This window comes from Thamnophis elegans, chromosome 10 (assembly GCF_009769535.1).
Source record: "Thamnophis elegans isolate rThaEle1 chromosome 10, rThaEle1.pri, whole genome shotgun sequence".
In the NCBI taxonomy this organism is placed as follows: Eukaryota; Metazoa; Chordata; class Lepidosauria; order Squamata; family Colubridae; genus Thamnophis; species Thamnophis elegans.
The window spans coordinates 52,550,271-52,564,516 of record NC_045550.1 but is presented as its reverse complement, the minus strand read 5'-3'; the positions used below and the strand labels follow the sequence as shown (position 1 = coordinate 52,564,516).

General features: G+C 42.5%; 1 protein-coding gene across 1 annotated transcript in view; it reads left to right on the top strand.

Moving 5' to 3' along the window:
- WDR49 (WD repeat domain 49) overlaps nucleotides 1-14,246 on the top strand; it is a 127,837-nt gene that overhangs the window by 12,160 nt on the left and 101,431 nt on the right. Inside the window, 3 exon segments of the mRNA XM_032224895.1 lie at nucleotides 7,839-8,282; nucleotides 8,448-8,624; nucleotides 10,953-11,127. Of these exon segments, the coding sequence (XP_032080786.1) occupies nucleotides 7,839-8,282; nucleotides 8,448-8,624; nucleotides 10,953-11,127 (796 nt within the window).

Genomic DNA, 14,246 nt, shown 5'->3' with positions numbered 1-14,246 from the left:
GGAGGAAGGGGAATCGTAAGACAGCCCTGCATTACATTAGAACGTGAGGAAGGGGGATGGTGCAGTGCGCGCTGCGCGGCAAACTGACACAGAGGGAGGGGAAACTCACAGGGGCACTGGGCCATTCACGAGTGTCACCCAGCGGCATGGCCCCGCCCCTTTTTCTCCTCCATTTCGGGCAAATTTTTCACTGACTCGAGTATAAGCCGAGGCGGCTTTTTTCAGCCCAAAAAGTGGGCTGAAAAACTAGGCTTATACTCGAGTATATACAGTACTTAAAATCTGTCTTGGTTTACCTCTCAAGGGTTTCTATCCCTACCGCAATCTCTGGAAATTAGTTGAACTTCTGAAGGAGCATCCATGAGTCTCTATTGGCTGTTGCTCAAAGAGAATATTGTCAAATATTTTCCTTGTCAATGTGCCTTTCAAAGCAAAGAAAGGAATGACAATCCTTTTAATACCTTAACCTCTAATTTAATATCCAGCTTTTTGTTGAATGAACTTAATATTCTGAGATGGAGTAAATTCATTTTCCCCATTCATTCTTCATGCCTATCATCCACCAATAGCACAAAACCTTCTGTCAGGGTTCCAAGTAACACACCCAACAAAAGAAAACTCCAAGGCTTGAGGTTCCTCAAAATTCCATTTTATTAGAGATGTCATGTTGGCACATCTGGGAAAACTTGAATCTGGTTCTTTCCCACCAAACAAAAATTCAAGTCCCTGCCCAGCACCCACATGTCCATCATATGATCCAATCAGGCACCGTCCAAAACTGGAGATGCCTCCCAGTCACCTCATTGCAGCTGCAGGGCAAGATGTCCTTGACTCTCTGGGAAAAGAATGTTATTTGACTATATCTTACCCATGCACGATATAATCCCCCCTCCCATTTCCCCACAGTAGAAAATGTGGCAGGCCTGAAGGCCCAATGTACCAGATGGCTTCCAGCTCTGACATCTAGGTTTCTCCAAAACAGGCCAAATCATCAGTGTCCATTCTGTCCAAAGCCAAATTCTTACTGGTTTAAATGAATAAAAAATGTGTCTCTGAGTTTCCCCAAACTATTTAATCTTGGATTTCCCCAGCAATCAAGAATTTATAAAATTCTTAGGATGCCAATCGTACCTTGGAAGCACTTTGCATATCTCTTACAATTCCAGGTATTATGATCATGTTCTTTGAAGTTGATCATTGCACAATATATGGTGAAATACTACATTAACTTCCTTTGTCATGCTCAGTTTTAAATGCTAGATTGATTTGGACTTGGCTCAGTAATTTATTGAAAAGAGATTCTCTGCTAAAAGATATTCATTACTCATTCTCTATGGCTGCATTTCAGCCAATAACTTTCATAATGTTCCCTTCTTAGTCACAAAGGTTTTTTTTTTTTTAAAAAAAAATATTGTTAACAGTGTTCAGAAGATAAACCAAACCAGCAGGTTCTGCTTATTTATTTTGCTCATGAGTGTTGTTCCTTAACTTCCAGCAGTGACGTTTAGGAGTCTTCCTAAAACCCTTTGAACTAAGTTTTCTATTCATCATGGAAAGGAATTCTTTATCTAGTTCATAAGATATATTTTCTTTTGTGTTCATTGGGCCTCTGGTTTTTCCAGAAGTGGATGAATGAACACAGGGAAGGTAGGATCCTCCATCCATTAGATGTCAAGGTGCTCCCCTGTGAGAAACCCTTAGATTATGGTATGGCAAAATAATATTATCTAACATATATACCTGATCTGAAAAGTCACCGAGAAATAGGTTTTAAGATGAAGCATTCTTGAAAGCAAAAGGACTTTTCACAATGTTTTGCTAGCATAGAGACTCTGATACAATTTTCTCTTACAGCTGATTATCTGTGGTGGCCTTTATATAGTCTTTTATATAGTCTCCTCTCAAGCTTTTGCCATCTATGCAATAGTCTCTGCTCTTTGTTACCTTCTATCAAATGGATAATTCCTAGCCAGATGTTTTTAGTCCCTGATTTCTATTAAGTCCAACATGGAATAGAATACTAAACTGGGGAAAAATTGGCACAAGACAAGTATGTGACTTTCTGAGGTTTTGAAAATGTATGTAAACAGCAGTGAGATTTACATCTCCACTTGGTGATCATTAGGAATTTCATACTAGTTATATATTGAAGGGATGATCCCATTTTTTATTGCCTTTGAATAACATCACATGTTTCAGTTTCTAAAGTCCATGCAGTGCAAGAGAGCCCCCGGGGCTACTGCTCAATTCATTTATCATTTATTAATTATGAAACTAAGCTCAGTAACAGTTGTTTTTTTGGTTTGTTTTTTCACCTCCATAAACTTCCACTCAGATCTACATTTTTCTTCAGGGGTATGTATGGTTGCATCCATTTGAGATGTATATGGATGCTATAATACAGGGGTGTCAAACTCAAGGTCCCCAGGACAGATCCAGGTGCTTAGATCTGCCCATGGGGCCACCCTGGAAACACCAAAGGAATGGCCCATGGTGCTTCTCCCAGTATTACCTCTGCAGGTAATCTTTATCACCACTACCACTTTACCAGGAGTGGGTTCCGGCTTCTACTCAGGGATGCGCTTTGGGTGCCTGCACAGTAGGTAAAAAAAAATGCTTCTGCACATGTGCAGAAGCAAAAAAAAAAACCAAGATGGTGATGCCTACAGTGCCTCTGATAGATCCAGTTCCGGCAGTGGTGGGATTCAGCCAGTTCGTACCTATTCGGGAGAACCAGTTGGTAACTTTCTAAGTAGTTCAGAGAACCGATTGTTGGACGAAATCTCCCCCCCCCCCCACTTTACAGGGCTAATCCTGTAAGGGAGGCAGGAAGAAAACATTCTGGTGTTGTTTCTAGCCTAATCTTTATTGACCTGCTTATAGAAACTGCCTCTCCGGTTAACCCTTATTACATTGTAACAGCTAAGGCGAAGCGCCCATCGACCTGAGTGACGTTGAGTTATCCACGCCCAGATGGTCACATGACCACAGAGCCCCACCTACCCAGATAGTCATTAGGGCAGAGAACCAGTTGTTAAATTATTTGGATCCCACCACTGGGTTTGGGGGCGTGGCCAGCTGAGTTACTACCAACTCAGCCGAACCGGTCTGAACCGGTAGGAACCCCCCACTGCACCTTCCCCATATAAATGTGAGATTGTTCTTACTTACTTGCAGGAGACACTTCTGTTCAAAAAATAGTCTTTTTCTTTTTAACTTGCTAGTTCGTTGGCACGACTTTCTAATGGAACGGTTTAAAGTATCACATAGATGTTAGATCTGAAGGGCTAAATTTAGGTTTTGCTCTCCTCTCCTATTCAGTCCTTCTGTGCAAATGCAGCTTCAGTTTAAATGAGATGGGAAAGTTCTGAGCTAACTTAGCCTGCCAGGCTGGTTGATCTAGTCCAGGGCTTTCTAATCTAAATTGTCACAAGGGCTGATGAGAATGATTGCATGAGGATGACTGATGAAGATGGCATGAGGATGACTGATGAGGATGAGCTTATCAGTCAGGGGGCCACCACGGATGAATTCCAACCTTTGAAAACGTGGACGAAAATGTAGAGAATGTACAGTATGTACCGAAATGTACATGCTATTAAATATAAATGTATTAATAAGCAAAAGCTTTGCTGCAGAACAAGGCTTCTTGCAAAACAAAGTAATTTGGTTTTGGCCATTAAGCCAGCAGAATTTTTCATTAAGCAGAACACTGATATTTGGTTTTATTATTGGGTTAATAGATATTTTCCTCAAGATGAATCTAGCAAGGCCACTCCATTCAAAGTGCCCTAGTTGTGTTTTTTTCTTTTTCTTCTCTCTCCTTCTGGAACAGATACTTGTTTTCCTCGTACAAACTTTTCTCTCAACCTTCCTGTTGCTGCTTAGCAGAGGGATCTTACTTGTTTGCTCTTTTACTTCTCCCTTGCCCTGCTCTTTCCTGGTCTTAGTCTGCATCTCCTGGGCTGTCTTCTGGGGACAAGCCAAGCTTTCCCATCCGCTTCACCTACTGTTTTTGCCCAGAAAGTCTTAGTTTCAGGAGAATGTAGGAGAAGGAATGGCAAAACCTAGGGGTGGTGTGAAAAGAGAGATTAGCCTAGAATCTCTACGTAGCTACAGGAGAACTAAGTCCCTTAAATGCTGTTGGCCCTTATCTAACTCTAATCAGGTGTTGATCAGAGGTGGTATTCAGCAGTTTCTGACCAGTCCTGGAAAACTGGTAGCGGAAATTTTGAGTAATTTGGAGAACTGGTAAATATCACCTTTGACTGGCCCCACCCTCATCTATTCTCTGCCTCCCGAGTCATAGCTGGTCAGGAGGAAATGGGGATTTTGCAGTAACCTTCTCCTCAGTGGTGAAATTCATTTTTTTTTACTACTGGTTCTGTGGGTGTGGCTTGGTGGGCAAGGCAGGGCAAGGATAATGCAAAATCTCCATTCCCACCCACTCTGGCATCTAGCCAGAGGTGGTATTTGCCGGTTCTTCAAACTACTCAAAATTTCTGCTACTGATTCTCCAGAATCTGTCAGAACCTGCTGAATTAAACCCCTCCTTCCACTAGAGTGGGGAGGGAATGGAGATTTTACAGTATCCTTCCCCTGCCACACCCACTGTGAGCTGCGACTTCATTTAATAATCAGGAAAGAAACCACTCAACTCCATTTGTTTGAAATCAAGTGTACTTTTACTAATTATAAACGAACAGTAGCAAAGCTAAGCTGAATCTGGCTAATTAGGCGCGAAAGCAAAGAATATCATGTATAATTCAATCCCTTCCCCTTGGCACCCCAGTCCATAGTCCAATTATAATGCACCCAACTGTCAGATGGGAGATAACTTCAAAAGACATCACCAGGACAGAATGCCGGACAGTTAACCTTGGCGGGAAACTCCCTTCCTCCACATGCGCAGTAAGATGGTCAGGCCAGCGTCTAGAATCTTCCTCCAGCACACCATGATTCCCCTCCCAAATACCATGCCCCCCCTCCCCATTACAATGGCAGCCGAAGCAGCAGCAAAGCAGAGGCTGACACCCACCAAGCCACACCCACATAACCAGTAGTAAAAACTTTTGAATCCCACCATTGGTGTTGACCATTAGTTGAGAAGGTTCTTGTGCATGGTCATGATTAGCAATAAATTAGTTTAATTGGATCTTTACACATGGACCTGATCTTTTGCACCTGACAGAGGATCTCTCGCCCTGTAAGAGACTAGGCAACACAGCTGGATTGCAACAGGCATTGTTGTGCCAAGTATATAGGCTCTGATGTTGAGGAGACGCCTGCTGGAAAAATGTGGGAGGCTACAATATTGCTGTATAGCAGTGTTGCACCAATGACCTCAATACCTACCAAGTATTCTTGTGGGCCACAGAAGATGATTTGGAGAGTTACCTGGCATTATCATTGATGTAGTATGTGAACCTGGACCTAGAAGGATGTTAGCTATTTCCAAATTATCTCTGTGGCATCGCACAGCAAACAACAGAACTTTTGTATGTTTGTGTGACATTTTAAGGCATATACAACAGGGTTTCAGGTGGGTGGAACTCAGGTGTGATGTTGCAAGGCTGCTTTGATCATTCTGATCCTGTCCTGCCTTCCCACAGATGTTGCTGCTGTTTGTCAAATCTTGGATGAAGCACCAGTCCTCACCAAAGGCCTTTTCTCCTTCCTCACAAGTCTGTGCAGGAATGGCTGCTTCCATCCCTCAATACATCCTGCAAAACATACCCTTTATATTAACTCAACCACAAACAAACACACACCAAACACAGTCACTGATAATGATGCTGCTGCTTTGCTAAACAACAACAACAACAACAACACCCTGTAAACCTTACTTCAGACAAAGCTGAACACATGCTGATTCAGTCCAAGTTCTGTCTACTTTTAGAAAATATGCAGAGTACTTGAGAGGGCAAGCGGAATGTAATTTACGGTAACTTCTAAAACATTGCTCCATTAATGTCCTAGATGGAAGACCAATGAAATCAGTAGCACTGAAGTACTAGCACTATAATTAATTAAACTTGATTTTCCTCAAATTTCTCTTGGGACTAGGCTTCAAATAGTGGCTTCTTTCTCTATGTATAAAAATTGGGTTGATTTTTATTCTTGTTCTTGTTGTTTTCTGCTCAGTTAATTCATTGGAATGAACAGAGAGGATTTTTAAAACAATCTAAAACAGCATTTCTTCTGCCCTTGCTATTATATTTCTATCTATGGATATGAGAAAACTCAGGGAAGGATTTTTTTAATGTGTCTTTAGGGAAGATTGGATTGGGTGATTATTAAATAGCATAAAGAGATTTCCTCCTGAGTGATTTCAAATGATTATTTTGATAGCTTTTTAGCATATCAAATGAGTTTGAGGCCTTAGGTACTTGGAGTATTAAACATAACTCTTTCATAAGGAAAATAAACTGAGCTACATAACTTATTTTGCCAAGTCAACAATTATTTTTATGTAGCTGCAAAGCTGAGGTTGGAGTTGTTCCTAATCATTCATATAGTATGAGGTTATTTCCATACTAAGTAGAAAATCTACTGTCAAAAACCATTCCTTTCCTTGTTGGAAAAAATCAGATATGCTGAGTTTAGCAGAATTGTCCTGAAGGTGATTTTTCAAAAGGGAATTGGACTTTCTTTGTTTTTGCTTGAAGACATTTCGCTTCTCATCTAAGAAGCTTCTTCAGTTCTAAATGAATAGTAGAGAATGGAAGGATTTATATTCCTTGCAGTCATCTGGATGACTGAGAATCTCCATAGAACTAAGCAGAACTTATTTCTGAGTCAATACATATTGTAGAGGATCATCTTCCAGGATATGGTGCCCATGCCTTAAAAATATTCAACCAAATCTATTATTTCTATTTATTTATTTGATTTAATATAACTACTTACCTCTACTTTTGACCTCTGGGTGACCAACAATAATTAATAGTATAATGATCTAATCCAAAAACTCAAATAATTACCATAGCAATGTTAATGCAATGTTAATACTGTGCAGCCAAAGTACTCAAAATATTAAATTGTGCAACTATATATAGCTGGACTCACTTAACATGTGGGATGGATCTTCAGAGATGGAGAAGGATGGTAGCCAAGGGAATGATCAGACAACTTAGCTCACTGCAGGAATGTGGGAGAGACAAGCGGCTCAGAAGGTACTCTCCCTACTTTCTTGAGCTGTAAAGACAATGGGGGAGAGGGTAAAATGTGCTTAGAAGACTTAGAAGGTTTTTTAAATTGTAACCTTACAATAAATTAAAAATGGTGTATCAGGCTTTGCTTCCTCTGTAGTCTGCATTGCAAGATTGACCCGCACATGTGACATTTTGAATACACATGCCAATTGAATGGGCAATAACCATTTTTCAACACTGCCTCTAGGAAAACATTTGGCACTAAATTTGAAGTAACAGGCTAGCTTCAGAAGCATTGAACCAATCAGGTTGTGCACAACCCAGAATTATGGTACAGAAGATGGTCTTCCCTCGTACACGTTTTTTTAAAATAAATACCTAAATAAAAGATTGCTCCCAGGTCTTTCGCTCAACATCTTTATCAGAATGATTACTTCATTCCACCTAACAGTAAGACCAGCTATAGTGGGTCAACAGTAGCCTCTTAGTTGTGCCAGTCCCTGAAGCTGTTTAAGTTTGGAGTATGTTCATATACAATTTTCATATTGCTTGATGTCCCTATAAATACATACATGATGGCTTTCAGTGAAGACTTATGAAACTTGTCCAGTAAAAAATTGCCAAGTTACTGATTTTTAAACAAAATGTATCAAACTTTAAACTCTGTTTCTTACTTCTTACAAGTCCTCAGAATCCAGTGGAAATAAGGGTCTGATGTCTCGAGAATCATTTGTCAATACAATGTCTGCAACGATTAAGCAAGGCACTAAGGAGGAATACGGTGAGCTTTTTGATAAGATAGATTTGATCCGGGATGGCCTTATCGATTGGGATAAATTGACTTCCTTTGTGCTTCTTGAGCTATATGAAAGAGATGAACAAACCAAGATGTCGGTTGTTCCCCAATGGAAAGATCTCCGTTTTCTCCCAACCATACATAAAGATGTCATTCAGAATGTGATATGTTTTAAACACCCCAGCAAATACTTGTCTGTGAGCAGAAATGGATTGCTTGGTGTCTGGGGAGAAAGTTTAAAGTTACAAAAGATGGTGCAAATCACGACAGAAGCTGTGAAACCCAAAGACCTCTGGGTGACCTCTCTGGTTGCCTTACCAAACGTTAACAAGGTAGGTTGATGAACGGATGGAAATGAAGCACAATTTTTTGAGGGGGTGGTGAATAATATAATAATAAAAATAACTGACTGGTGATCCAAGAATGGTGGTTCTCAAGGAATATTCTTTTTTTTTTTCCTCCTTTTTCTGTCCCCCACTCCTTCTCTCACCCTTTAGGTCGCTGTTGCATTTACAAACAAAGAGATCCTTTTTGCAGAGTTAAATTTCAAAAAAGGGTTCTCGTGTCAATACAGGCTTCAAGGCTTTGAGGGAACAGTGACTTGCATGCACTATTGGTATAACCCTCATGATGGAAATGAAGCTATTCTGACCCTGGGAGATGTCTGTGGACAGGCAAGTATGGCATAACATCTAGAATTATGGTGTGCAATGTAATCTTGTAATGCTACACATTCAGTGCTAACAGTTTCATTGTACAAACCAGACAAAACTCCCTTTGAATTGAATTGAATTTATTGTATTTCTATGCCGCCCTATTCCCAGAGGGACTCAGGGCGGCTCACAAACCAAGTCAGGGGGGGGGATACAAACAGGAAAAAAAGACACGGACAAAACAATAGCACAATTTAAAAACAGTCAACAGCCACACCATTCGAGCAGGGACAAGAACTCATCAGCCCCAGGCCTGTCGGAACAGCCAGGTTTTAAGGGCTTTGCGGAAAGCCTGGAGGGTGGTGAGGGTCCGAATCTCCACAGGGAGCTCGTTCCAGAGGGCCGGAGCAGCCACAGAGAAGGCCCTCCTCCGGGCGGTAGCCAATCGGCATTGGCCAGTGGATGGAATTCGGAGGAGGCCTAATCTGTGGGATCTAATCGGTCTGTTGGAGGTAATTGGCAGCAGGCGGTCTCTCAAGTACCCAGGTCCAATACCATGAAGGGCTTTATAAGTGACGACTAGCACCTTGAAGCGTATCCGAAGACCAATAGGCAGCCAGTGCAGCTCGCGGAGGATAGGTGTGACGTGGGTGTACCGAGGTGCACCCACGATCGCTCGCGTGGCTGCATTCTGGACAAGCTGAAGTCTCCGAATGCTCTTCAAGGGCTGCCCCATGTAGAGCACGTTGCAGTAGGGTTTGATATAAGAAAAGCCTGGAAACAAGATTGTTTTGAATAGGTGTGTCATACGTAAGGCCTGCGGGGCAGATCTGGTCTGCAGGCCACTTAGATCTGGCCCAGGGGACCTCCCTGGAAACAGCAACAGTCTAGCCTGCAGTGCCTCTGTCAGAAAAAACAGAGCTCGCATGGGCTCTGTTTTAGCTGGCAGAGGGATGCTGGAGGCCATCCCAGCTGAAAATGGAGCTCAGGAGTCTGTTTTCACTGGCAGAGCACTTGGGCTATAGGCACCTCCGACATGAGTGACATCAAGCTGGCCATGCCCACCCTGGCCACACCCATTCCAGCCCCCTGAGATCAAACACAACTCTGTGATGCGGCCCTCAATGAAATCGAGTTTGACACCCTTGGCTTGGAAGGTATGAAGCTAACCAAACTTGGTGGATCTGACTGAAGATTTGAGGTGACCTCGTGATATGGGCTCAGTGAGTTCCACGGTTGAACATGGATTTGAACTTGGATATGGTCAGCCATAGTTCAACACTTTAAATCATAAACCAGTGTTTCTCAACCTTGGCAACTTTAAGTCCTGTGGACTTTAACTCCTAGAATCCCCCAGCCAGCACAACAGGCTGGGGAATTCTGGGAGTGAGGTCCATAGGACTTAAAGTCGCCAAGGTTGAGAAACACTGTCATAAACCATAATAGCTCCCTAGATCTCTCTAAATTTCTCTAGATCTATACTTCATCTCATCCTACCTGGAGAAACTAGAAACTGAACTGAAGTATGTTTGCATGCAACCCATTTGATCTTCCAGTGAGCTATAATATAGGCTTTCTTGCCTTAGAGATTTTTAAGCAGAGGTTGGATGTCACCTCTTGAGTGCCTCATACATATTTTGAAATAGTTCCTTCACAATTTTATTGTTTAGGGGTTCTTCTTTTCCAAACCAAATGCACACTCAACTCAATTGTTTCTTATTACTCCTGCTCTTGAGCTGCAAAAATTTAATTTGAGTTTCCCAAGTATTTGCTGACATTCTTTGACAAAATTGGGTCAACTTTCCTTCCATATTCAGGCTCTTGTTAAAGTAGACAGTATTAAAGTAGTTCCTCTTGCACATATGTGCTAGTTGTTTCCAACTGTAGGGGGCAGTGCTGACTCTGAAGAATCAGCACTGTCCAAAAGATGTCTCTGTGGTCATGTGGCTGGCATGACTCAACGCCGAAGGCATATGGAACACTGGTACCTTGCCACCAAAGGTAGTCCCTATTTTTCTACTTGCATTTTACATGCTTTCGATCTGCTAGGTTGGCAGAAGCTGGGACAAGTAACCGGAGCTCACTCCGTTATATGGCACTAGGGATTTGAACTGCCAACCTTTCTGGTCGACAAGCTCAACATCTTAGCCACTGACCCACCATGTCCCTTATAATAATAATAATAATAACTACTATAACAATAAACTAGTCATAGCTATGGTGATGAAATTTAAATGCCCACCAATTATGAATTTCTAGCAAAAGAGAGGTATTTGTGTGACATTGGTAATGGGTTGCATTGAAATGTTTAGAAATGGTTTAAAAATTGAATCAATTCTTTTTGTATAGGTCCAAGCAATTGTCTTCAATGCAGCCCTAATTTCATTGTTTGAACGGCCTCCAAGTTCTCTTGAAGATGAAAATGTGACAGTGACAATTAATTGGCAGGAGTTGATTTCTGGATATCACACATGCTGCCACACCTTAAGACACAAAATCCATAATAAAGAATGGATTAAGCAAGGTACATATTTGAAGAGTAATAAAAGAATGTTTTCTTTTAATCCTGTGTATTACCTTTCTCATATTTTGTGATGTTAGAAAGAATATCGAATTGATGAAAACCTGCTTTTAAATGGCAAATATATCTATATCTCCTAAGCCCTATTAAATATAAGCCATGTCCTCAAGTCAAGGGCAACCTATCCATCAATGCAGTTTCCTGGGTTACAGTGGAGAAGTGATTTGTCATTGCCTTCGCATATGTTTTATTTATTTGTTAAATTTGTTTGCTGCCTGTCTCATCCCACGGCTTTTCTAGGTGGCTTACAATAACACAAAGGGAGAAAAATGAAAGGTGTGTGTAAACGAAACAGAAATAATATTATAAAAGAATAAATAAACAATGACAAAGGAACACAATGAGAATAAATATATCAATATGCTAACCAAAAAGATGGATGGGTGGAGAGCAGAGAGCAAGGGAGAGGGGAGGTGGAATCTGCTATCAATCTAGCAGCTACCTCCAGTTTGGAATCTCCCCCCCCCCCCATTTGGTCCCCAGGCTAACCAGAAGAACCAGGTTTTCAGGCTGTTGCAGAAGAATAGGAGGTGGGGGGTGGAATCTTACCTTAGAGCAGTGATGGCTAACCTTTTTGTCCTTGTGCTGAAATTGCGTATATGCCCCCCCACCCACAATGCATTGTGACCCACCTCCCCTGTGCATCCCTACATGCCCCCTGCTCTCCTGTGTATGACCCCCCATGACCCCCCCCGTGCATGCACACCACCCCCATGCTCCATTTTAGACCTAGCAGGCCTCCCTGAAGCCTCCTGGGACCAAACACAGACTGCTGGGGGTGGGTGCTGCACTCCCCTCTGTGCTCAGTTTTGGCCTAGCATGCTTCCCTGAAGCCTCCTGGGACCAAAAATGGACTGACCTCCTGACCCTCCCCGATCCCCTGACTCCCCCCCCCATCATGCAAGTGTATCTCCTGCATGCACAGCAGAGACCCGAAAATCAACTGGCTGGTGGGAGGGATGTGCACATGTGCAGTGGAGCTCAGCTGGGTGACGTCTCATGTGCCTGCAGAGGGCTGTGTGCTACCTGTGGCATGCAGACCATAGGTTCACCATCATGGCCTTAGAGGGTAAACTTTTCAAACCTAGATTACAACCTTGGGATGTTCTGGTACCACCCAGCTGAGCAATAGCTAGGTTTGACTGTCAATCTAAAAAATGACTTCAGTTGAAGCCATGCTGACTTCTACTTAATCTCTTGGTTGCTATTCAAGGGGGAGGGATAGAATATGATGAGGACTCAGGAATGTGGTGTCTCAGCTGGCCAGCCAGCATGAGAACCAAGGTCATGTCAATGGACACCTGTCAAAGTTGAGTGTGAACCTGGACTGATTGGTCCATGTGACCTGAGAGACATAGGGAGGTGGGGAGGTCCTGTGGCCAGGAATAGCTTAGAGATGGCTTCACCTTTCTAAGTGCTGATATGATGTACTCAATAAAGGGTTTCTTGAACCTGAACAAATTGTCAGAGTCCTGACTTCCCGTTACTCGGAACAATGACAGTGACTTTGCAAAGCTTATGAATCTACATAAAGTTATACTTTATGAGCTATACTTTCTCAGAAAGTGCTACAGGAAGGACTTAAATGGAAGGCTATAAGAAAACTGCCAGAAATGAAGGACAAATAGACATTCCAGACTTACCTGGATAAAGAGATGTCGGCCTTTCACTTAAGCCTTCTGGGACTTTGATCTCCACAGGGCAGGTCAACATACAGAAGTTGACAGAGATAGAATTGTACCTCAAGCCCTGCCTTTTTTGTGTGATGCCTTTTGAGGGTGGAGGAAAGGTGATAGATTTGGGAAGCAGAGGGAAAATTTAACAATTGTTTTCTCTGAGGTGGAGCGCTATGAAGGACGTGTCTTTTATAAGCATTTAAAGCTTTTTGCCCTATGTATCAATTATCATCATATCCTTCAGAATTTCAAATCAAAGGTGGAAATAACTTAAAGTTAGAGAAAAGGAGGATTCCAACGGATGATTACCAGAATGAAGGTGTACCATCAAACTTGACTACTTCTTTTTTTTTTCAGTAGTCTTATATTCTTTTTTAGTGGATGCGGTGGCTCAATGGCTAAGACGCTGAGCTTGTTGATCAGAAAGGTTGGCAGTTTTGCGGTTTGAATTCCTAGCGCCATGTAACAGAGTGAGCTCCTGTTACTTGTCCCAGCTTCTGTCAACCTAGCAGTTCGAAAGCATGTAAAAGTGCATGTAGAAAAGTTGGGACTACCTTTGGTGGGAAGGTAACAGCGTTCCGTATGCCTTCGGTGTTTAGTCATTCCAGCCACATGACCATGGAGACATCTTCGGACAGCACTGGCTCCTCGGCTTAGAAATGGAGATGAGCACCACTCCCTAGAGTCAGGAACGACTAGCATATATGTGAGAGGGGAACTTTTACCTTATATTCTTTTTCTTTCTACATGGGGTTGCCCTTGAAGAGCATCCGGCGACTTCAGCTAGTCCAGAATGCGGCCGCGCGAGCGATTGTGGGTGCACCTCGGTTCGCCCACATAACACCTATCCTCCGTGAGCTGCGCTGGCTACCTGTTGATTTCCGGGTGCGCTTCAAGGTGCTACTTACCACCCATAAAGCCCTTCATGGTAGTGGATCTGCGTACTTGAGAGATCGCCTCCTGCCAATTACCTCCTTGCGACCTATTAGATCGCACAGATTAGGCCTCCTCCGAGTCCCATCTGCCAGTCAGTGTCGACTGGCAACTACACGGAGGAGAGCCTTTTCAGTAGTAGCTCCGACCCTTTGGAACGATTTCCCTGTGGAGATTCGTACCCTCACCACCGTCCAAACCTTCCGCACAGCCCTCAAGACCTGGCTATCCCTTCAGGCCTGGGGATAAAAGTCATAATCCATCCCCACCCGAATGATGAATGTTGTGTACTATTTTTTATTTATGTATTGTTTTATGTTTTATTGTCTTGTACTCCCCTCCCTATATATTGTAAGCCGCCCTGAGTCCCCTCAGGGAAAAGGGCGGCCTATAAATAATAATAAAACCTAAACCTAAACCTTTCTTTCTTTCTTTCTTTCTTTCTTTCTTTCT